Raw genomic sequence first — 25,005 nt, 5'->3', positions numbered from 1 at the left:
GTCTAACAAAATAAAAGCACAGGTATTAACAAGAAAATACTCAAACATACAAAAAATATAAATGAAATAATTTTAAAAAAGAAACCATTTTAGTGCAAAAATCGAATTATAATGATTCAGGAAGATGTTATTCTTGTTGTTATTTACTAGGGATAATGTCTTAACAAGATAATTAAATTAAATCAAAGAAATGTGTAATTTTGGTATAGAATTTTTGTTTGTGTATAAAGTATTTGGCAACAAGAATTTAAAAAATCACAATCATTTCAATGGTCTTGTTATCATTGTAATAGTAACATATTATATCTATCATGTCAAAAACATGAGTAGTGTTCATAATGTTAAATAAGTATTTTGCAAGATTTTCCAAAAATTCTGACACAAATCTACATTCAAAGAACAAGTGAGACAGATTCTCACCTTCTACTTCACAGAAAATGCAGATATCATCAATGTCCACAAATTTGGATATCATAGAATTACATGGATATATCTTTTGCCAAATTTTGAAGTGCACTTCCTTAACTTTGTTTGGTATACAATATTTGTAAGGCCTTAACCATGCATTTTTCCAGACAATGTCAGGAATAAGCATGTTCCAGAAAAATGTTCCTCTCGGTGTAAGTTGGTTTTGTGAATGAAGAATTTGTCTTATATATTTATTACAACAAGATTTCTCAAGCCCACTCCTTCTAATCTGAGTTCTGGATACATTTTGTAATCATTACCAAAGCTAAGATGAGTTTTCATTAGTGTAGTTAGACCACTGGGAACGGCTTTGATCACAGAAATAAACTCTCTGAAAGGTATTGGAAACTCTTTCAATGTTATAAATTGTTCATATGTACCCTTGTTGTTGAAAACATCAAGAACAAAGTCAATATTGCTCTCATGCCAGCTGGGGTAGAACAATGACTTATTCCTTACAGTTATGTCTGAATTATTCCACAAAAGAGCTTTTATGTGGGGAGAAATTGTGTATGAAACATATTTTCCAGGGCATTAAAGCTTGTTGGTGAAACCTAGCTAATTTAGCAGGAAATCTTTCAGGAATATAATTACATTTCAGTAAAAATTGAAGACCTCCCAACTTATTAAATACATTATTTGGAATGAAATACCATATTGAATCAGTATTGATCAAACATCTTTTCAACCAGTCAATCTTGAAAGTATTATTTATGTCAACAATATCCAACACTTCCAGACCGCCTTCAGCTCTTTTATTAGAAAGGACTGACTTTTTTATTTTGTGAGACTTATTTTTCCAGATGAAGTCAAGAAAGGTCTTATTGATCTCTTTACAAGTAGCAGGATTTACACATAAAGATAATGAGGGGTACACAAAACGAGACAGTCCCTCTGCCTTGGACAGAAGTACTCTCCCAAGTATAGGAAGATCTCTTTGTAGACAATTATTAACTATATTTTTGGTTTTCTTAATTTTAGGAGAGAAATTCAAATGTTGTCTGACTGAGTGTTTTTTGACAGATGTATTCCTAAATATTTAACACAGTCTTTTACAGGAATATTTTCAATTTCTTTATCATCAGAGTCAAATAAACATAAGATTTCACATTTGGGTACCCTGCCTTGGTGTGCCCTGCCACTTCAATGGAGTGACGTCAGGGTTGGCCGCCCCGAGGATCCCTTATAGAAGTTTCAATCTATTCTTTGAAGAACCGGAAGCAGTTCCGTTTCAAAAGACCTGAACGACCCTGGACCGAGGTTGATTGACAAGAATTTAAACCAATCAACAGTGTTAAATAAAATACGATCCTCTTTGTACAAGAACAGAGAATAGAGGGAGAGTTACTTAGTAAAGGCGCTTTCTAGTACCTCTATGGGTGCTTATTCTAAAGTACTTTAAAAAAAAACTAGCTGTAGCCAATTGAGTATCTCTCATGCTTCTTTAAAATATTGAGTGTTTATATTCTTTATTCCCTAAAACCAAGTGTGAAACCTTTCTATGAGTCACACAATAATACTTAGTCATGAGCTATGCCTATTCAAAATTTTATAGTATATTTTACCTCTATCTCTACCTACTAATGCCTCACATCAAAACATGCCTCCTCTATACTGTAGATCTGCATTTGGTCAAATGTTCTGTGGAGCAGCTGGCGTGTGTAGGCTAGAGGACAACAGAAACATCCCACATAATGTAACATATATTTTAATCATTCTTACACAATATTCTCATATGAAACTGATTTTGGCAGCTTGGTTTTGGTGAACAAGAATAACATACAGTCAAAATAATTACAAGGACATTTAATATTCAAAGGGTGCCTAGTCAAAAAGTAATTCGGAAAGCTGATACCATTTTCATTGAATGTAAAAACAGAAATAGGTTCATTCAAATGTATAGCCACAAGGCAGTCATAAAAAACGAAATATTAAAACCAACCACTCCACACAAAACAAACCCCCCAGATTTATACAAAATCTTACTAAAAATATAAAATACAGGACAGGTTCTCTGTACTGAAGTTTAACCTATTTCAGCCATTTATTTGCCTCATCCACAAGCCTATACATTACTGATCATTCACTAATATTTGTGCAAAAACAGACAAAAGCATGCAGCTCGATGTGGTGCTCGCTGAGTAAAATGACCATCTTGCTGGGAACACTGGGAAAGAGTGGCTTGAAATTTGACACTCTTTACAGAAGATTAAGATCTCGACAATACAGTAATGACATTCTCTGACAAGTTCCTAACAGTTTATGAATAAGTCTATCATAAATGTATTTGTGCTACAGTGGCTTGTCAAAAACATACACATTGCTAAAAGCAGTTTAAAAAAAAGACAGTAATCCTTTAAAAAAAAAAATCTGCTACAAATTGGCAATACTTGGTCTTCACTTTCTCTTACACAACTTTTCACCTCCCGAAAATGATGCATATTTTTGCCTCCAGTTTAAAGCTGCAATTTGTAACATTTTGGGCGAAGACCAAATTCACATAGAAATGTGTGTTATAGATCTGTCTGACGTTGTCATTGAAAGCAAGTCTAATACGCAATAGATCTGTTCTATGTGCGCTATTCATCCCGTTCTTAAGTTTAGTTTTTGTGTCTTTTATTTTTGGTTTTGTACACCAGCCTCAAACAGCTGAAAGTACAATATTTTTGCTTATGGAAAATATATTTCACAGCAGTTTAAATAGTACAATGATTCTCTAGACTATACTTGCTTCTTTTATTCCATAAACTGAAATGGTGGAGCGATTTCTGTATAGTGCATCTTTAAATATAACACCAGCTGGTAACAAAGATATTTACCGAATTCCCTTCTATTATTGAGTGCCACCTTCTGTACATTAAATTACACTCTCAGACATCTATTTACTCTCAAACAACTATTTCAAGTAAAGTTAGCTAATTTGAGATGAAAATAATAATTTTGTCCAGTGACGCCTGATAAATCCAGTAGATTAACAGTAACATACTATTGGCCTGGCATAACATACTGTAGCATGAAACACAACACACACTGCTCTCAGAGTGGAGTCCGACAGAACCAAACCCACTCTTCTTCTCCTCTCTTCTGGTACTAAAAATGTTTAGTGCTAGGCTGTGGGTTGAGAGCAGCCATATCAGTGGCCTTGTTACTGAGCATGTTCAGTTCAAAGTGATTATGTGTGTCAACAGTCCAAGGAGCTCCATCTTCACATAGGACAGAGGGACATCAGAGGGACATCAGAGGTCTGGAGGTGCTCTAACCAAGCTCAGAGGTTCAGCTAATATTGTAGCTATAGTCCAAATGCCTTAAGCTCAATCACACTGTGCAGTCTGCAGAGCAGAGAGGAGGCGTCTCTCAATACACTGTTTACCTGAGACCAAAACAAAGGGAGAAACACAGTGAGAGACATTCCTAATTCATATCTTCAAATAGATGTGTGTGTGTGCACATGTTGGCACGTGTGTGTGTGTGCACGTGTGTATCTATAAGCTACTTACATTTACTTATGTTGTCGATGTCTACCTGCTCTGTGATGGTAAGGGACAAGCCCTCCATGAGCAGAAGGGCTTTATGGTATCTCTGGATGGGCGCCTGGCCACGGTGGAACATCTCATCTAGGGCTGCTGACTGCACCTGGAAAATAGCAACACACACACTCAGCTATTAACATTGCTCTTACAATATTATAACCACATCATAAATACTGCAGTAAAAGTAATGTCATAAAAATGAAATTTACTCTATCTAATATTCATCGTATATCATACAATATACATGTCCAATGAGTATGTTACACAATACTGAAGACCACTAGACAGAGAAAGAATGGGAGCACATAGAGAGCACCGAAATGTACAGTACTGTGCAGTGAGAGAGGAGGCCTTACCATGGTCACGGTGTGACTGTAGATGAGTTTCTCTGCAGTGATGTTGCTCATGTGGTCCATCAGTCTCTGCTTGTTGAGGAGGAAGCTCTGCAGGCGGGCGTTGAGAGACCGACAAGACGTCACACTGCTCTTATACAGCTCATTCATCTTCTTCATCACTACATACAGGAGAAATGAAGCATGATTATTAGCCTCCTACAGTCTAAACCCTGTCAAAGCTGGGGACTCAGTTTGTTCTGAGGTGTCTGTCCTATATCTGAGAATTCTAGGACACGATACATTTCTTGGGGGACATGTATTTATTAACCCTTTATTTTTGGCACTAAACTATCTCCATAAAAACTGGTACCAGGGGACCTTCAGACGAGTCTTGTGAGGCTTGTGGGCGTCCTAGAGCAAAACAACTGACATGGACGTGTTCGGGAGAGACTCACCTTTCCACAGAAGGTGTGTAGCCCAAATTGTTCAGACACTACAGACAGAAGTTGGAAGATCGGCTGTACCGATTTCAAAAGAATCCCAAGACGCTTGTGGGGGTCGTAGAACAAAACGGAGAAACACCATCGTGATCGTGAGTCTCATCTTTCCAATAGTCTGTAGGCCAAACCGTTTGAATGCTACAGACGTTTTCGTGAGAAGACCGATCATCTAGCTCTGCAGATGTGGAAGTGCAACATCTGCAGATGCGTTGGATTGAGACGCATCCAATGCAAAAAAAACAGAAATCTCTTGCTTAAACTGACCGATTTTGATGGGGATTAAAAAAATTATGCTAATTAAATTTCCACGGGGCCGCGGGGAAATCGAAACTCTCGGGATTAACAGGATTTAATGGCCATTTTTTTGCACACATCAATGAGAAGAGGAAAATATGGTCCCATGTCTCACCTTGCTTGACAGTAGAGGAGGGGAAGAGTTTGCCTTCTCTGATGTCCTCCATAGCAGTGTGTAATGCAGACGAAAGATATTCTGCAGCCTTCATGTACAGCACCAGCTGCTCTGCATAGCTGCGATAAACACATTGTGAGTACCAATGTTAACTTACACAAAAAGATTACTCCCCAAAATAAAATAAATACATCTTTAAGTACTAAAAATAGATCATTACGCTGTGATTTAAAAAGAAAATTGGTCCAATTTAAAGCTCAGGGAATCAATAACAGAAATTCATCCCCTCACCCCCACTCCCGACTTAGAAGACTGATCTGATCAGCCACCAAGCTTTGCTGCAGAAAAGACACATCAGGAGCGTCCTCACTGGTCTCACTCTCAAGTCCAGTGTCTTTAGAACTGGCTATCTCCATGACACAGTGGACAAAGGCAAGAGTGAAGCGCAGGTTTCTCAGGCCATCCGTATGCCACTGCTGTGAAGGAGAGCCAGAAAGGATTGCATTTTGTCAACAGTCTAGTTTCTGGCAATGTGCAAACTGATGAATCCATTCATGTACAGAGATCTAATATATTATAAAGGAGTGTTTATGTGTTTACCCCCATCAGTGTCTCCTCTGGGAGCTCTGGAGGGTCAAAATCTATGGCCCTGTCTGGGCTGGCTGTCATGGGGTGGGTAATATGCTGGTAGTTAGGTACATCTCTATGGGTTCCTCTGCTGATTGACCAGGATGGGCTGACATAGCTGGGGGAACCCACTGCTAAGAGGAAATATCAAATTTGAAAAAGTTATTTAATAGGATTCAAAGCATTTCTCCCTCTGCACATCCCATTACATAGACCCTGATACCATGCTGGAATTCTGAATGTCTAATCAGACTTTACTGATCTACTATGAGAACCAAATAAGAAACCCTTCTAAGGTAGTTGAAGATCCCTATGTACCTGAGAACGTCCTGGTGGGATTTGGTGGGGTCCCGGCATTTCCTCTGGATGGAGATCCCCCAGTGAACACGACTGAGGTGGGACTGCCTGAGGCTGAGGTTCCTGCAACCCTCAGAGCACCACTAGTTGGAGCTGTAGGAACACATCAGGGGGGGAAATGGTGTCTACTGGCTGAAATGTCATGGACATTGATCATGGACCTCCAATGCAAATGTATGGTCATATACCCACTGACTTGCAGTCAGGAACATTATCAAACATTTACTTTTCTTGTCAAGCCTCACATGGGTTATAGATAAGGCTTGTCCAGGATAGATTAAGAACCTACCTAATATATGAAAAGAGTGGGCAGTGGCACAATTACATAAAGTCTAACCCAAGGGCAATAACAGGCTTACACAATTAGAAACAAACAATATATTTTCCACAGCTCAAAATCCAATCCCCTTGGTTTGCCCATGGTGCTCTGGTACCTGTGGTGTCCATGGACCTCTCAGTGGGAAGGCTCTCGTTACTTCCTCCATCCAGCAGCTGAGCTCCAAAAGCAGCCTTTAGCATCATGTCAGACAGACGGTCTGCACTCAGAGACCTGGAGATAGGACACACACACACACAGATACCTTCAGAGGGCGTCAGCAGACACGTTTAATCATTAATCAATCATACCTTAAGATGGAGCCCACTACCCCACTTATGGATATCAGATAGCCAGTATCTGTAGAGCTGGTTTTAACCTTTTGAAGGGGCCCTTCCTCTTCCCTGCGGCCCTGCTGATGTGGCTCAAGTCTGATACCGTCCGTGTTCGGGTGGGAATGATGGGCAAATCCTCAAAGCTGGTGGGCCGGGGGAATTCATGTGGAGGCGTGGCCTAAGCAGGAATCAGGAAAATAACAACATGAGAATGTTGTATTATAGAGTAACTACTTCACTCTTGAGCTTGCAGAAGAGACCACTAAATGTGACACTGTTTAGTGGATGACCTGAGGGCTCTGTTGTCCTGTCCAGGTGCTGAAGAGGCCAGTCTGCTCTGGGGTCTCTGGGATAGTGCCCACTGTGGGAAGAGAAGTGAAGAAGCACATGTTACAGTGAGTATTGTAGTAATGCAGTAATGGAGGTCTGAGGGGATTCCTACTGTACCTTGTGGAGAGGGCTGGTAGGGTTTGGCCCCTCCAGCTGATAGCCTGCGGTGGCTGAGCACTGCCCCCCCGGGGCCTGATGGGAGAAGGGAGGCTCCAGTCTTCCTACTCCCTGGGGAACTGCCACTACTACTATCAACACAGCAAAGGGTGGCCCTGAAACAGATGTGTAACGTGTCATCAACAATTTCCAGAATACACCCCCACGGTAGAAACGCCCCACAGAGAAAGAAGGGAGAGAGTGAGAGTGAGAGAGATAGAGATATGTACCTGGTTGAGCCATGCAGGCCAGCGGGGTGTAGGTTTTGTTCTATGCGCTGGTAGTTGTGGATCTGTGTTGGGACAGGAATGGGTACAGACTGGCTGTAGTTACTCCCATTGAACTCTGCAGGCCTGCTGCACAGACAAAAAGGGAGGGGTGAGAGGAAAAGGATGAGTGCACCTCAGTGATTTTGTAGGATTGAACACAGCGGGGGGTTGAAGGGAAACAAACACAGTAAATGCCTGTAAAAACACTACTTGTTCCCTCATAGATTTGTATCTCTAAGTTAGGACAGGTCCATTCTCCCACAATGTTTGTAGTATGACAAACACTAAAGGATGTTATTATTTGATACCTATCAGTTAAACAGGAGTGTGCTTTATACTAAAGTCTGGTCAGATTAAATGAGGGTGAGATGGACAAATGCTGTGAAACTTCTAATAGCCCAGGTTTACTCCCCATCTGTCCCCCTCAGTCAGCCCTGCTCTTACCTAACAGGATTAGGGGGGCAGAGGGTTGAAGAGGGGGGTGGTGTCCTGCCTAGACTCCCAAGTACCCCAGCAGCCAGCAGAGAGCTCCTTTATCATCAAGATAAAGGTACAGGACAGAGTCAGTCAGTGTTACCCACTATCTACTTGCTGCTATAAGGACCTCTCATAACCATCTCCATTGTACAGATTTCTACAGTAGGACTATACATTTCATGATATTAAATACAACAGAGTTATATCATTCTCCTGTGCCCAACTTACCCACTGTACAACATGCTGCCCTGGACAGGTGACCCATCTCCCATGTCACATGTGATCTCACCTGGTGGTAACAAAACAGGATCCAGGGACATATCAGTCACATGCGTTTACAGCATTAATCAAACCCATATCAAGAACACAATGCTGGTAAAGTCAGAGCTAGAGAGACAAAAAGAGAAAGAGACAGAGACAGACAGAGACAGACAGACAGACAGAGAGCGAGAGATAGGGTGTCTTACTGGGGAACTGGGCAGGCACCATGACAAAGTCATCCATCTCAGAGGAGGTGTTCCTGCTGTAGTGGAGGGCTGTGTACCGGGAAGGGGTGGGCTCGGCCTTGGGCTGGAGTCTCTGCAGCACCGCATCGGAATGCTGAAGGGGAAAATATCTAATATTAGACCCTAGGTGACTGGTATTGGTAGCAGATCATTTCCCCTTCACATTATAAAGCATTGGGCTGAGCACTTGGAAAAGTGCTATATAAATCCTATTCATCATCGTTATCACTCCCCAGAGAGGAGGGGGGACTCACTTGAGGGGAGGAGGCCAGGTGAAAGGTGGAGGAGCTGCTAGAGGAGCTGGCAGACCCAGAGCTGGGGTAGGAGGGCATGGGCACCGGAGAGGCTGGAATGATGAAGGACACGGTCACTGTGGTACTAATCCCAACCTCATACTGGGGGCATGCCATGGCTTTGGTACTCTTTATTTAGGTACTAAATAACTTGAGTTGTACATTAGAACTCATTAATAATTCACACCCGTCTAAAATGCAGTTCTAATCCACAGAGCAATTTGCCTGTATGGCCTATAGGGATACTCACATTTCTTTGTGGATGAACTTGACTCCAGGAAAGAGTGATGGAAAAACTCATCTGTGTGGGTAAACAATGTCAAATAAATTGAAATAAGACTGACATTGCGAGGACTGATTGGAGTTCCATTCCAGTGAAAAAGGCATCATATCAGACAGGGCCACAGTGTCTCCCAACCCCTCCTCTCTCAGCCTCCACTATTTATGCTGCAATAGTTTACAGTGAGGGGGGAAAGTATTTGATCCCCTGCTGATTTTGTACATTTGCCCACTGACAAAGAAATGATCAGTCTATAATTTTAATGGTAGGTTTATTTGAACAGTGAGAGACATAATAACAACAACAAAATCCAGGAAAACGCATGTCAAAAATGTTATAAATTGATTTGCATTTTAATGAGGGAAATAAATATTTGACCCCCTCAATCAGAAAGATTTCTGGCTCCCATGTGTATTTTGTACAGGTAACGAGCTGAGATTAGGAGCACACTCTTAAAGGGAGTGCTCCTAATCTCAGCTTGTTACCTGTATAAAAGACACCTGTCCACAGAAGAAATCAATCAATCAGATTCCAAACTCTCCACCATTGCCAAGACCAAAGAGCTCTCCAAGGATGTCAGGGACAAGATTGTAGACCTACACAAGGCTGGAATGGACTACAAGACCATCGCCAATCAGCTTGGTGAGAAGGTGACAACAGTTGGTGCGACTATTCGCAAATGGAAGAAACACAAAAGAGTATTTCTCCTGTCTTAGCCGGTGTCCTGTGTGAATTTAAGTATGCTCCCTCTAATTCGCTCTCGTTTCTCTCTTTCTCCTCTGTCTTTATTTCTCTCTTCTCTCGGAGGACCTGAGCCCTAGGACCATGCCTCAGGACTACCTGGCCTGATGACTCCTTGCTGTCCCCAGTCCACCTGGTCATGCTGCTGCTCCAGTTTCAACTGTTCTGCCTGCGGCTATGGAACCCTGACCTGTTCACTGGACGTGCTACCTTGTCCCGGACCTGCTGTTTTTGACTCTCTCTCTCTCTCTCTCTACCGCACCTGCTGTCTCTAACTCTGAATGATCGGCTATGAAAAGCCAACTGACATTTACACCTGAGGTGCTGACCTGTTGCACCCTCGACAACCACTGTGATTATTATGACATCTTGGCCATGTTCTGTTATAATCTCCACCAGGTACAGCCAGAAGAGAACTTGCCACCCCTCAGAGCCTGGTTCCTCTCTAGGTTTCTTCCTAGGTTCTGGCCTTTCTATGGAGTTTTTCCTAGCCACCGTGCTTCTACATCTGCATTGCTTGCCGTTTGGGGTTTCAGGCTGTGTTTCTATACAGCCATTTGTGACATTGGCTGACATAAAAAGGGCTTTATAAATACATTTGATTGATTGAGACAGCAGTGCAAATGTTAGTGAGTGAGAGAGTGAGTGAGGCTAACCAAAGTCCATGCGCTCCTTATGGTTCCTTTGCAGCAGGCCCAGGAGCAGGTGTCTCAGGTGGACTGACGTCTCCCGTGGAATGCTGGGAGAAACACAGGTTTACAGGTTTCACTTTGAAAACATATCTTTAATGACCTTAAGACAAAACAAGCTGCGTGTTCAACAAGGACACAGAGTAATATCACACATTGGACTGTTTTGTGTTTGTGTGTATTGACTATTTATAAGATTATGTTTTGAGATAGTTTATAATAGCAATAAGGCCCGGGGGTTGTGGTATATGGCCAATATACCACGGCTAAGGGCTGTTCTTAAGCACGACGCAATGCAGAGTGCCTGGATACAGCCCTTAGCCGTGCTATGCTGGCCATATACCACAAACCCCTGAAATGCCTTATTGCTATAATAAACTGGTTACCAATGTAATCAAAGCAGTAAAAATAAATGGTTTGTCGTACCCGTGGTATATGGTTTGATATACTAACGCTGTCAGCCAATCAGCATTCAGGGCTCGAACCACCCAGTTTCTAATGCGTCGTGGAACACACCTTCCACGTCATGCATTATTTTCCACAGAACGCATAGCCCTCATTGATTATCCCTTACTAAGCAATGTATCAGGTTGTTATGACACCCTGAGCTGTAATGTGGTGTGTGGTTGTGTTTTCCTAGCACTAAGAGCAAGACTGTGGGGTATGATACTGACTGAGTGTGGCCGTGTGCCTGTGTTTATGTTTGAGTGACTCAGGGCCTTTTGACACCCTGACCCTTACAATAAAAGGTTGCCGTTTTGAAAGTGCAGTGAAAGTGCAGTAACTGCAGTCGACTGTGGTATTTTGGACGCAGTATTTGCAGCATACTGCAGTTAGACTGCACTCTGAACGCAATCTTTTTTGTAAGGGGAGCCGTGGTGTGTGTGTGTGTGTGTGTAATATATCTGGGTCATGTGGAAAGTGATAGCGGTGCAGTAGCAGGCAGCTAACAGCTGTTATAAATAGTGAAAAGCAAATACTAAACCCTGTAACCCACACAAACATCCACATCCTTATCACAGGCTTTATCAGAGACAGAGTTCTACTAAACTGGTATTCCCCTGAGTGACACAAATACACAAGCTCACAAAGTAAAAGATTAAAATATAACAAATGCATATGGCTGTTTTGCACTTCAAAGGGCATGGATAGGGGGATAATATTTGTGACCCTGAATAAGAGATACACAATTCTACAGCTGCACCATCAAGAGCATCTTGACCGGTTGCATCACTGCTTAGTATGGCAACTACACCAACCTCAATCGCATGGCACTACAGAGGATGGTGCGGACAGCCCAGTAAATTACTAGGGCCGAGCTCCCTGCCACCCAGGACCTCTATATCAGGCGGTGTGAAAGGAAGGCCCGGAAAATCATTAGACTCCAGCCACCCAAACCATAGACTGTTCTCTCTGCTTCCACATGGTAAGCGGTACCGGACTGACTCTATGCACATTCACTCTATGTACACTCTACACACACTTCATTTTCCCACCCACACATTCATACTGACTCTACACACAAGTACACACACTCACATAAAATCATCATATTCGCTGCTGCTACTCTGTTTACCATATATCCTGATGCATAGTCACCTTCCCCCTATACACATCTAACTCTATCTCTTCAGTATCCCTGCTCATTGTAAATATGCTTTTGGCACTGACCCTGGAACTGATCCTGTATGTAGCTTACTTACGTTGTCGTGTTCTTCTTCTTTCTATCTCTCGTGTGTTTTTGTTCTACTTGACTTTTTAGAAATAGAACCACTGATACTAATAACTGCATGCAAGAAATGCATTTCACTGTACTTGTGTATGTGCCGAATAAAATGTGAAACTTGAGTGTATAAGAATCTTTAGGTGTGGCAATAATGTTGACATCTACAAAAAAATATATAAAAAAACAAGTGTTAAATAAAATCTCTTTCTCTGAGAAATTGTATTAAGCGCCTATCAGAGTCCAAAACATGTACACGCACTGACAACAGTGTTCTAGCATTTTATTTACCTTTATTTAACTAGGCAAGTCAGTTAAGAACAAATTCTTATTTTCAATGACAGCCTAGGAACAGGGGCAGAATGACAGATTTGTACCTTGTCAGCTCAGGGGTTTGAACTTGCAACCTTCCGGTTACTAGGCAAACGCTCTAACCACTAGGCTACCCTGCCACCCCAACATATTGGACCATTGTCTTCCAGCAATTTCTCCAACTGTCAACACTTTCAAATGAATAGAGGACATGTTCCCCGAGTCGCGTTGGTTGGGAATGTTGGAGAGGTGTACGTTTGGACTGTGCATCCCCCACAGATGGTGGTCTGAGAGCCGAGTAGCTATGTGTCACAATGGGATGCTGGACTATGGACTCTGCGTCTGTGGACTCCGAATTACGATTTAGTATGAATAATATAGTTGTCTTTGCCCATCTTTGCCCATCTTTATCAAGGGGGCCAATCATTTTGGAGGTGACTGGACATTATAGGGTTACCTAAAGTAATCTGCCAGTAAGCTGATTAGACACATAAGACAGATCTGCCTGTTTATGCTATCCTCACACCTAATCCTGTGTGTGTGTATGTGTTTCGACTCTCAGAGCAGAGGCCTGCAGGTCTCACTACTAACCTGGGCTGGAGGTCCCTGTTTCTCTCATAGAAGAGGCGCAGCTCCTGGGGGCTACTGGCCTGCATGACGAACACACAACACAGGACACACACACACATCCTGTCTGTAACTGTCTGTTACAGCTGGAATACACACCTACCTGTTCACTTACAATCACATGCAATCACTTTATTTATGAAACGGTTAACGCTTTGCCGCAAAATGAAATGATGAATGAAAAACAATTTGCAATAAAGAAAATTGCCTTTAAGAAATCAACTGTGATTTTACACTTCGGGTCAGAGGACATACAAGTTGTCATTTTATTAGTTCTCTTTTGTGGTTGATTGTACACTGGATGTTTAGGACTTGTCAACTAAAACCAGGTGACATGGACAGTCTAAGTGAACACTACACCATCACATGATCACCCTGCCACTGACCCTGTCTGCTCTGAACTCACTGGCCTGTGCTGGTATGCTTCTCTCTGGGTAATTGCTATTCAAATCATTTAATGCAGGAATAGCCCTATACCAAGTACAAAGGTTCAAATCTTCGTATTTCAGACAGCTTCAACCTAAAGCTAAATCATTGCTGACTTCCTAATAAACAGGCAGATCACTTAGCCTTTCAAGGAAACATGAACATAAGTCAAACTATTCTCGCTTGGCAAACTTGCTGACAGCTCTCTAGAACTCTCTCAAAACATGATTCAGCACAGCATCAATCAACCCTAACAACATATGCCACAGTCCACCGCATAGAGTGGCCTCCTAGATGGTAGGGTGATAAACCCCCTGCCTGCCCTGGCTGTTGTGAAACAATGTTTACCCTGGTCTCAGCCATTTCCTCATCCACCTGGCAGCTTGGCTGTTTGTAAACAGGGATCTTTCGGAACAAGTGGACACACTGTTCAGACCCCCAGGGGTAACATAACAGCAGGGGGACACACAGAGAGGCACACAGTGTGCTGTGTGTGTGTGAACATGCTGTTTATCACAGGCTCGTGATGTGTTCTCGTACTTCATGCGAACAGCTGTCTTTCATATGATCTATGGTCAGTTCTTTCATAATATAACATGAACCACGGTAGTCAACCTGTTTCCGAAAGGCATTAGAAAGCGTAAAAGACCTATTAGAAGTTTCTTATGCAAGAGCATTCAGAGGTTTTAGAAAACATTTTAGATGAGCATGAGTAAGTAATGTAACTATAAACAAAACTATACGTTTCCTAACATTCTTGTTTCCTAAAATTGTGAGAGGGTGTGTCTATCACTCACCTGAAAGGGAGCTTTCCCAGTTAAACACTGGTACACTATGGTTCCTATGCTCCACAGGTCGGCCTTGGCATCATAGTTCTGGGACATGATCACCTCCGGGGCCTGAGCACAGACAGACACAGCACAGTGGGTTAGGGTCACATGTACAGTATTTGACCATAAGGTGGGTTAGGATGTGTACGTGTATGGGCAATAGGAGTTTCTCACCATATACATTGGGGAGCCACACAGAGTGGCTGCCATAGTGTTACACTGGAGGTGACGTGCAAAGCCAAAATCAGCTGGAGAGAGGGCAAAATCATCAGCCAAAAACACATCTCAAAACACATGTTTTCACTTATTTTCATTCTCTAAACCCACAATGAGAAATGTTTCTTTCTTTCAGAAGGGAAAACTGGAGGCTAAATGATGGACTGTTTCCAAGTGAATGATTTAAGAGACTAGGGTAGCTGTATCCTTTAAGTGGCAATATGACAACTAACCGTCATTGATCAACAAACAAATCAGTTCTCGACCACACCCTGCAGCAAAAACTGTCCAGCTTCTCTTTTGTGTACTTCATGTACAGTATATTACTCAAAACATCCCAAAACACAAACCTATCTTGATGCAGGTGTTGTTAGGGCTGGACTTGCGTCCCTCAGGGTGACAGAGGAGGATGTTCTGAGGTTTGAGGTCTCTGTGGAGGATGCCCTTTTCTTTCAGCACCTTCATGGCCCCAGCTATCTGCTGGAGGAAGATCCGGATGGTGTCCTCACTCAGAGTAGCCTTAGCTGCAGTCACGTCAGAGGCCAAACAGGAGAACATACATGGGAAATAAAGTTATTAGGACAAGGGTCATGAGATCTGACAGTAGTACGGTTACGAATATATAGCTAGCTGTAGGAACTCTTCCAAAATGTGTAAAGGACAGGAATAACTAACTGACACCATAATCCCTCAAGCACCTCGGCTGTATTTTTAGCCTCTGTGTTTTTCCACCCTAGGAGAGGAGATAAGTCAGCGACAGATGGATGAGGTCATGTTGGTACTACAGAAGCCTTGCAAGGCGTGTCTGGGTGTTGGATGTGCCAACCTAATGGCAAGGGCGAGCAGGCACAGGAGATGCAGGCAAATGTCTTGTCTGCAAAACAAGACAGCTTGCACGAAAGCAAAATCAGGCCACAACAGGCCTTCGATCTTTAAATAGACTCATCGACCTACGCACACATGGTAAATTTAGTCCATGAGACATCTGTATGCCCTCGGTCTAGTCACTGTTTCTGAAGGAGAGAGAGTGTAATAGATTGTCCGTTGATATTCTGCTAAGAGTATGAGAGGAGATAATTTTTTATTCTGTTGATTTATGATGGTGTCAGTGGGACGATTATTATCCATTTTGGCTATGAGAGAGCAGGCAAAATAGGGAGGTATATTCATTGCTCAATATTGTTATGTTACTCTAGGTCTGTGTGTGAAGGAGAGATATTTTCAGTGGCCTTGTGTTTCTTCAGTGAGTGTAGGGAAACATTCATTTTGGTGTTAATCACAAAGAAATCCTGTTCTCTATGTTGGGCTTAATTTGGGCCAAGCTCTAAGTATTTGTTGTACAGGCCTAGGCATTGTGTCAGCATGTAACCCACATCTAAATTATATGTCACATTGTTTTGCCCAAAGATGATTATGGTTCTACTTTTCATGATCTTTCAAAATAAAATGATTACAAGTACTCAACAAAGGCTGCAACGAAGTCCTCAACAAAGTCTCTGGCAGATTTTATTACTATAACAACAATAGCTTATCACAATAACCTGCTACCAAATCTTTGTTAGGTTGGCCATCGTTTGACCCTGTTTTCACACTAGCCAATGGTGTTTGGTTCTTCACTCTAAGCAATACAAATGGGTATTAATACAGGCACCTGAAACCCCTACAGTACAATCACAATGAAGGTGCTAGAATGCTTAAGATGTTAAGATGTTTCAATTCCTTTTGAAGTTCAAACATGAGTTAAGAGGAGAGACACATTTGTCAAAGCTCTGATTGTGAGGTGACAGTATACTCACAGTGGAGGTATTCTGCCAAATCTCCTCCATTGCAGTACTGGGAGCAGAAAATAATGGAACATTTCATTAGATATAATTTAATTGTTTCTTTCTACAACCACTATTAATCCACATACTGTATACAGTAGCCTATACATAAAGCAAACCAGACTTCATCTTACCTCCATGACCAGATACACACACCCAGCCATTTCCTGTTGGAGAAAACATAAAAATCATTGACTGTGGTGACATAATATATCCATATAGATTTTTAAGATCGCAAACGTTGACTAAAACTGTGTATGTTCAAAATACATTTACCCGGCAACAAGGGGAAAAAAACCTACAGCCTTTGCAATATATAATTATGACTTTTGTTCTGTTCATTTTCCCCCCAAGGCAAATTAATTCCATCCACGGTTGTTTTAAATTAGATATGCACTACAGTCCCAATGGGCACATGTAGTAGGTTTGAATAATGCATAAATGTAGAGACTATCCCATAAGAAACAAACGACACCACTTCATAATTTAGAGTGGGCTGGCTCCCATTTGGCCGATCATGCAGGGTTGAGCTGGCAGCAAGGAAGTTGAGAGGGTTAGGCTGTCAGTCCAAGCTGACTGCTATTGAATGGATTATAAGGGTGGGACTGGGAGGGGAGTGAAGAAGTGGATTCAGGTTTCACTTGAATTTATAAGGTTTTAGTAGAAACCAGTATCCTTTATCCCCACTGGGTACAGACATCAATTCAACATCTATTCCATGATGTTTCAACGTAATTTCATTGAAATGACATGGAAACAACGTTGATTCAACCAGTGTGTGCCCAGTGGGTCTTTTAATAATTAAACAAATATTGCTCAGTTACTCAAAGCAAATGGTCCCATTTAGAGATACAATACATTGTATCAATCAAATGTCACCCAAACAAAATGGAACTGAGATAAAATGGGCTGAGTAAATGTTAGATACATTACATGACAGCTAGCGACATTACAGTAGGACAAAAGCCCTTCCTTTCATGTCTCCATATCACCTAGCAGGTGTCAGGTCATTAATGATCATTACTCATTAAGTTGCTGAAGACTGTTCCTGGGGAGATTTCTGCTGACTGAGCTCCTTGTCTGTTGTCTTAAGCCATTATTTAGCTTGCAGGCCGGCTGCACCCTGCCATCTGTTTAAGACCAGTGAACCCAAACAGATCAGCAAACCATCTAATGTCTGTCTGGTGACTGGATCATTTTACAACCACATAGGGCCTTTAAGGGAGGACAGCCAAATACAGCTGCAGCTGAAGCCCCATACAATACCTGAGATGGGAACATTGAGATACTCACCTACACGCAAATTTGATAAGTTTATTCATTAACCAGATGCCAACTGACAGTAACAGATATGTTATAACAATGTAACAGATTAGATGTCTCCCATTTACTGGGATTGGATTGGCTAGTAAAGAAATCTATAGATTGATTGTTCTGGTCCAACAGCTGGCTTCAGCAACAGCTCTTCTTCTAAGCCCAGCTGCCACTTGGGACAAGAAAGTCTTACCTACTGTACGGTACTGTAGCACTCAGCCATAAACTGGTCTACACGTGAAAGTTGTTCTTCTGCTTCACATGGGAATATTTTTTACAGAAACCTCCAGGCCCCTCAAACTCAACTCTGGACCTCAAAGCCAGTCCCACTGGGTTTTTTCAATGTTCCCCTCTAATCAGGGACTGATTTAGACCTGGGAAACAAGGTGTGTGCAATGAATGATCAGGTAGAACAGAAAACCATCAGGCTCTGGACCTCGTAGGGCAGGGATCATCAACTAGATTCAGCCGTGGGAAGATTTTTTCTTCAGTGGATGGTCGGGGGCGGAACGTAATTACAAATCATTTGTAGATTGCAAATTGACTGCAAGAAGCCCAAACAGATACAATATTTCAAACCTTGCTTACATTTGTATATCCCTTCTCTCTGTAATGCGTGGGAATACTTGGGAACAGATTTCCAAAAGGAAAATCACTTGGAGATGATTTCCTGGTGTTTTTACAATATTTTATGTCCAAGAATAAATATACACTGCTCAAAAAAATAAAGGGAACACTTAAACAACACAATGTAACTCCAAGTCAATCACACCTCTGTGAAATAAAACTGTCGACTTAGGAAGCAACACGGATTGACAATAAATTTCACATGCAGTTGTGCAAATAGACAACAGGTGGAAATTATAGGCAATTAGCAAGACACCCCCAATAAAGGAGTGGTTCTGCAGGTGGTGACCACAGACCACTTCTCAGTTCCTATGCTTCCTGGCTGATGTTTTGGTCACTTTTGAATGCTGGCGGTGCTTTCACTCTAGTGGTAGCATGAGACGGAGTCTACAACCCACACAAGTGGCACAGGTAGTGCAGCTCATCCAGGATGGCACATCAATGCGAGCTGTGGCAAGAAGGTTTGCTGTGTCTGTCAGCGTAGTGTCCAGAGCATGGAGGCGTTACCAGGAGACAGGCCAGTACATCAGGAGACGTGGAAGAGGCCATAGGAGGGCAACAACCCAGCAGCAGGACCGCTATCTCCGCCTTTGTGCAAGGAGGAGCAGGAGGAGCACTGCCAGAGCCCTGTAAAATGACCTCCAGCAGGCCACAAATGTGCATGCATCTGCTCAAACGGTCAGAAACAGACTCCATGAGGGTGTTATGAGGGCCCGACATCCACAGGTGGGGGTTGTGCTTACTGCCCAACACCTTGCAGGACGTTTGGCATTTTCCAGAGAACACCAAGATTGGCAAATTCGCCACTGGCGCCCTGTGCTCTTCACAGGTGAAAGCAGGTTCACACTGAGCACATGTGACAGACGTGACAGAGTCTGGAGACGCCGTGGAGAACGTTCTGCTGCCTGCAACATCCTCCAGCATGACCGGTTTGGCGGTGGGTCAGTCATGGTGTGGGGTGGCATTTCTTTGGGGGGCCGCACAGCCCTCCATGTGCTCGCCAGAGGTAGCCTGACTGCCATTAGGTACCGAGATGAGTTCCTCAGACCCCTTGTGAGACCATATGTTTTTGCAGTTGGCCCTGGATTCCTCCTAATGCAAGACAATGCTACACCTCATGTGGCTGGAGTGTGTCAGCAGTTCCTGCAAGAGGAAGGCATTGATGATATGGACTGGCCCGCCCGTTCCCCAGACCTGAATCCAATTGAGCATATCTGGGACATCATGTCTCGCTCCAACGCCACGTTGCACCACAGACTGTCCAGGAGTTGGCGGATGCTTTTGTCCAGGTCTGGGAGGAGATCCCTCAGGAGACCATCCGCCACCTCATTAGGAGCATGCCCAGGCATGGTAGGTAGGTCATACAGGCACGTGGAGGCCGCACACACTACTAAGCCTCCTTTTGACTTGTTTTAAGGACATTACATCAAAGTTGGATCAGCCTGTAGTGTTGTTTTCCACTTTAATTGAGTGTGACTCCAAATCCAGACCTCCATGGGTTGATAAATTTGATTTCCATTGATAACTTTTGTGTGATTTTGTTGTCAGCACATTCAACTATGTAAAGAAAAAAGTATTTAATAAGAATATTTCATTCATTCAGATCTAGGATGTGTTATTTTAGTGTTCCCTTTATTTTTTTGAGCAGTGTATTATAAATAATAATACTAATTTGTAGACTGCAAATTGACTGCAAAAAGCCTAAACATATATAATATTTGACTAAAACAATCATTTCAAACCTTGTTTACATTTGTATATGATCACATGTGTCTCTCTATAATGCATGAGAATACTTGGGAACCGATTTCCAAAATTAAAATCACTTGGAGCTGATTTCCTGGTGTTTTTACAGTCTTTTATATCCAACAATGAATTATTATTATTATTAGAATTATTTTTGCTCAGGAAACATGGGAGGACAAATTGGCCCACTGGCCTCCAGTTGGGGAACTACTGTCACGCCCTGACCGTAGATTGCTTTGTTTGTTTCTATTTTTAGTTTGGTCAGGGTGTGATGCGGGTGGGTATTCTATGTTGTAGGTCTAGGTTTTCTTTTTCTATGTGTTTGGCCTGGTATGGTTCTCAATCAGAGGCAGCTGTCTATCGTTGTCTCTGAGAGCCATACTTAGGTAGCCTGTTTTCCCATTTTGAGTTGTGGGTGATTGTTTTCCATTTCAGTGTTTTCACCATACGGGACTGTTTCGGTTTTCCTTTATTCTTTTGTTAGTTTGTATTCAGTGTTCAGTTTATTAAAATAATGATGAACACGTACCACGCTGCATCTTGGTCCTCACCTTCCACCAACGGTCGTTACAGAACTACCCACCACCAAAGGACCAAGCAGCGTGATGAGGAGCAGCAGAGCTATCTGGAGAAATGGACATGGGAGGAGATACTGGAAGGCAAGGGACCCTGGGCACAGGCTGGGGAGTATCGCCGTCTGCAGGAGGATTTGGAAGCAGCTAAGGCTGAGCGGAGACATTATGAGTTAACACGGCTGGCAAGGAAGCCCGAGAGGCAGCCCCAAAAATGTGTGTGGCTAAGTCAGGTAGGAGACCTGAGCCAACTCCCAGTGCTTACCGGGGCGAGAGGTTGACCGGGCAGGCACCGTGTTATGCGGTGAGGCGCACAGTGTCCCCAGCGTTCACGCATAGCCCGATGCGCTACATCGCAGCTCCTCGTATCGGCCGGGCTAGAGTGGGCATCGAGCCAGGAGGAATGAAGCCGGCTCAGTGCATCTGGTCACCAGTGCGTCTCCTCGGCCCAGGTTATATGGCACCAGCCCTACGCACGGTGTCCCCGGTTTGCCAGCACAGCCCAGTGCAGTCTGTTCCACCCTGCCGCGCTTGCCGGGCTATAGGGGGTATCCAGCCAGGACAGGTTGTGCAGGCTCGGTGCTCGAGACCTCCAGTGCGCCTCCATGGTCCGGTCCATCTGGTGCCTCCTCCACGCACCAGGCCTCCTGTGGCAGCCCCACGCACCAGGCTATCTCTATGTCTCCTCCCTCCAGGTGCTCTCTCCTGTCCGGAGCTTCCAGAGCCTTCCTCCTGTCCGGAGCTGCCGGAGCCGCCCGTCAGTCAGGAGCTGCCGGAGCCACCCTTCACTCCGGCACTGCCGGAGTCTCCCGTCTATTCGGGGCCCACTGCAAGGGTCCCCAGTCCAAGGTCGGCGGTGTGGGTTGACGCTCCAAAGGCGCCACTTAAGTGGGCTAAGACTATGGTGGAGTGGGGTCCATGTCCTGCGCCAGAGCCGCCACCGTGGACATATGACCACCCAGACCCTCCCCTATGAGTTTAGATTTTGCGGCCGGAGTCCGTACCTTTGGGGGGGGTACTGTCACTGTATGTTTCTATTTTTAGTTTGGTCAGGGTGTGATGCGGGTGGGTATTCTATGTTGTAGGTCTAGGTTTTCTTTTTCTATGTGTTTGGCCTGGTATGGTTCTCAATCAGTGGCAGCTGTCTATCGTTGTCTCTGAGAGCCATACTTAGGTAGCCTGTTTTCCCATTTTGAGTTGTGGGTGATTATTTTCCATTTCAGTGTTTTCACCATACGGGACTGTTTCGGTTTTACTTTTCTTTTGTTCGTTTGTATTCAGTGTTCAGTTTATTAAAGGCATCATGAACATGTACCACGCTGCGCTTTGGTCTACTCCTTCTTCCACCAACGCAAAACCACGTTGTAACGTTCTAGCCATAGTTCTGTTATTTTATTCTTTGTTTTAGTATGGTCAGGACGTGAGTTCGGGTGGGCAGTCTATGTTTGTTTTTTCTATGTTGGGATTTTGAGTTCGGCTAGTATGGTTCTCAATCAGAAGCAGCTGTCAATCGTTGTCCCTGATTGAGAATCATACTTAGGTAGCCTGGGTTTCACTTTTGGTTTGTGGGTGTTTGTTTCCATGTGAGTGTTTAAGCCACACGGTACTGTTTCGGTTTTCGTTTGGTTCACATCGTTTATTGTTTTGTATTTCAGTGTTCAGTTCGTTTTGAATAAATCATCATGAACACTTACCACGCTGCGCTTTGGTCCGATCCTTCTTCCACCTCTGAATGCCGTTACACACGTTGCAGGATAAGAGTTGAACAGCCCTGCTCTAAGCCAAAAGTACTCTCTGGATCTTGTAGTTTGTGGACGTAGGGTACGAGGGGGTAACGAACCCCCCTAAGAACAATTTCTAATTGCTGACACAAAAAGCAACGTTTTGAAAAAAATGCTATGTGACTCAAGGTCATGCTAAGGTGACTAAACTATAAAGGGAAATAAATGGCTAAAGTAGACTTTTTTTTGTTTTGTTATTTCATTAAACGTTTTTAGAAAAGGGGCTTTTAAAAAAAAAGTCCCGGGGTAATTGGGGGTGCCAGTTACCCGAGTAGAAGATTATGGCACAGGGTTTAACACAAGTGTGTTAAAATCCATTTAATCAGTTTTATTTAGACATGTATTTAAGTAATACTTAAAAGCTAAGTCTAGTTGTCTAATTGTAATTATTAAAAATGGTGGGGGTGGTGTTGCACATGTGACCATTAATATCTGCACTATGAGGAGATTTGATGTAGTCCCTCTTAACTCACCTGCACATTCATTTTCTTTGTTGTTCCTTTTCCATACAATCCATTATGTACAATTGCACTAAATATTATTTGAACAATGCAGGAGTTTAAATCCCAGCAGTCTTTAAAATGACATTCAGGAGCAAAAAGTTTTCAATAGCTGTTTTTAATATAATATTGGAATGGAATATAACATTAAATAACATTGGAGTGTAACATTGATGTGGCAACTCTCTTATGCTCTGCTATTGCATGATTCTAACCTGTAAGTAGGTCACAAAAAAAGCTATCCCCAGTAAAATTGGAGCACAACTCACTAGCCCACCGACTGCACTGCTCACACCTACAGTAATCCAGTCCCCTCCTGTGACTGAAAACGGGGAGAGATGCTAATTTAAAAGCTCCCTCTTAAAAACGTAGCTAGCGATCCAGCAGTATGACATAAAATGCTGTGTAAAATAGCTAAAAGGCTATAAAGTAACATTAACTGTAAAGCTATCAGCCACTAGTGGAAACATTTACAACTGCAATTAAGTTCCGTTATCTTTTATAATGTATTTTACCTCAGACAATCTGGTAGTAAGGTTGCCCCAACACACTCATCCGACATATTAATACTTAAAAAGTAAATACATTTTTCTCTCTAAACAGGAGGATTATTTATCTTAAGGCTTTCCTAATTGTATATATATTTTTTAAACTTGGTGACATCTTGTGGTCTTTATGTGAATTACAGGGGGGGGCAGCTACTCCAGGGGGCTAGTTACCCCCTAGTACCCTACGTGTTATCTATATCAGTTCTTAATAACATACACGCCTATCAACAGAGTATGAGCGAATGAGATGCAATGTTCTGCACATCGAATGTCAACAATTGCGCATGTGACAGCAGGTTTAGGAAAAGCTGTTAGTCAGCTTATTGTGTAGAACTAGAACAGTGTGTGATGATACCGACATGTACAGGTAGGCTCCATGTGTGTCAATAATACATAACGATGTTGAAAATCGACGCATACCTGGAAGTCAAGTAGTCCAACGATATTCTCATGTTTCAGTTCCTGTGTAGGGGGAACAACAATTGAATGGTTAATTTGTCTAGGTCTGGACTTACAATAATTGCATAAAGTTTCGTCGTCAAATTATTACCTTTAATATTTTAATCTCTTTTCCTAACAGGGAATGGGATTTTGCCAAATTCTTCTTGTTAATACATTTCACAGCTACTTCCATGTCATGCCTCTGAAAAAGGCAAAGGGAAAGACAGAAGATGAACGGTTATACAATCTCTCAATAAAAAATGTATATAGGACTTATCTCACCCTGGTTATAACATATGTATAATAGCATACAAATTACCTCCTTATGTCTCCCTTTGAACACCACGGCAAAGGCACCATGTCCAATCAGATCTTTCCTGTTGAACTCGAATTTCCCAATAGTCTCCATACTGTTCAATAATAACAACAGGTGCTGTGTATATCCAGGTGGAAGCAGGATGTTGAGGTTACCACCGGAACAATTTGGAAGTCGCCACCGTTCAACTCCAGACAGCAAGAGAGGTGTCTAGATCCTTCAAGTCTCTCCCCGATTAAAAACCCTAACACTTCTTGAATCATGACGGTTTCATTTAAAATATCAATATCCTATATTAGAAGTTGTCACCATTAGGCCTTTATATAAAAAGCAAAATGACAGATCTCATATAGAACAGACTGAAAACTGTTTACAAAAGAGAAGAGTCAATTTCCTGTCGTTCGTTGGATATAAGCTCCAAAGTAGTCTATATGAATTCTCAAAACGTACGTTTTCTTTACACATACAGATAAGTCACCTTTATCCAGACACTGTAGGCTATACTGGTTACATTTGTTGCGAGTCTTCACCTATCACGAACAAACGATCCCACTGTAGTTATTCATATCCCTGGGTGTGAGCATG

The 25,005-nt window shown here is 42.6% G+C and overlaps 1 protein-coding gene across 3 annotated transcripts; it reads right to left on the bottom strand.

Moving 5' to 3' along the window:
- Window positions 1-2,160: 2,160 nt before the first annotated feature.
- ulk1a (unc-51 like autophagy activating kinase 1a) lies at window positions 2,161-24,999 on the bottom strand. Of its 3 annotated transcripts, none has more exons than XM_024438923.2 (27): window positions 24,424-24,999; window positions 24,214-24,306; window positions 24,084-24,125; window positions 16,710-16,742; window positions 16,549-16,585; window positions 15,103-15,276; window positions 14,711-14,784; window positions 14,504-14,605; window positions 13,245-13,303; window positions 10,586-10,668; window positions 9,159-9,209; window positions 8,870-8,961; window positions 8,577-8,709; window positions 8,338-8,398; window positions 8,077-8,163; window positions 7,594-7,719; window positions 7,325-7,479; window positions 7,168-7,238; window positions 6,922-7,055; window positions 6,661-6,776; window positions 6,188-6,319; window positions 5,843-6,003; window positions 5,534-5,718; window positions 5,243-5,361; window positions 4,355-4,512; window positions 3,966-4,101; window positions 2,161-3,838 (listed from the first exon to the last, which is right to left on the bottom strand). In XM_024438923.2, the coding sequence occupies exons 1-27, from the start codon at window positions 24,511-24,513 to the stop codon at window positions 3,780-3,782; spliced, it is 2,763 nt and encodes a 920-aa protein (XP_024294691.1). In that variant the 5' UTR covers window positions 24,514-24,999; the 3' UTR covers window positions 2,161-3,779. The 3 variants fall into 3 exon arrangements, with proteins under 3 accessions (XP_024294691.1, XP_024294692.1, XP_024294693.1); XM_024438924.2 differs by having other exon boundaries at window positions 5,843-6,000; XM_024438925.2 differs by lacking the exon at window positions 8,077-8,163 and having other exon boundaries at window positions 24,424-24,998.
- Window positions 25,000-25,005: the final 6 nt, after the last annotated feature.

The sequence above is a fragment of the Oncorhynchus tshawytscha genome, linkage group LG12, assembly GCF_018296145.1.
Source record: "Oncorhynchus tshawytscha isolate Ot180627B linkage group LG12, Otsh_v2.0, whole genome shotgun sequence".
Lineage (NCBI taxonomy): Eukaryota > Metazoa > Chordata > Actinopteri > Salmoniformes > Salmonidae > Oncorhynchus > Oncorhynchus tshawytscha.
The sequence above is the reverse complement of the archived record's forward strand: the minus strand, read 5'-3'. Positions and strand labels throughout refer to the sequence as shown.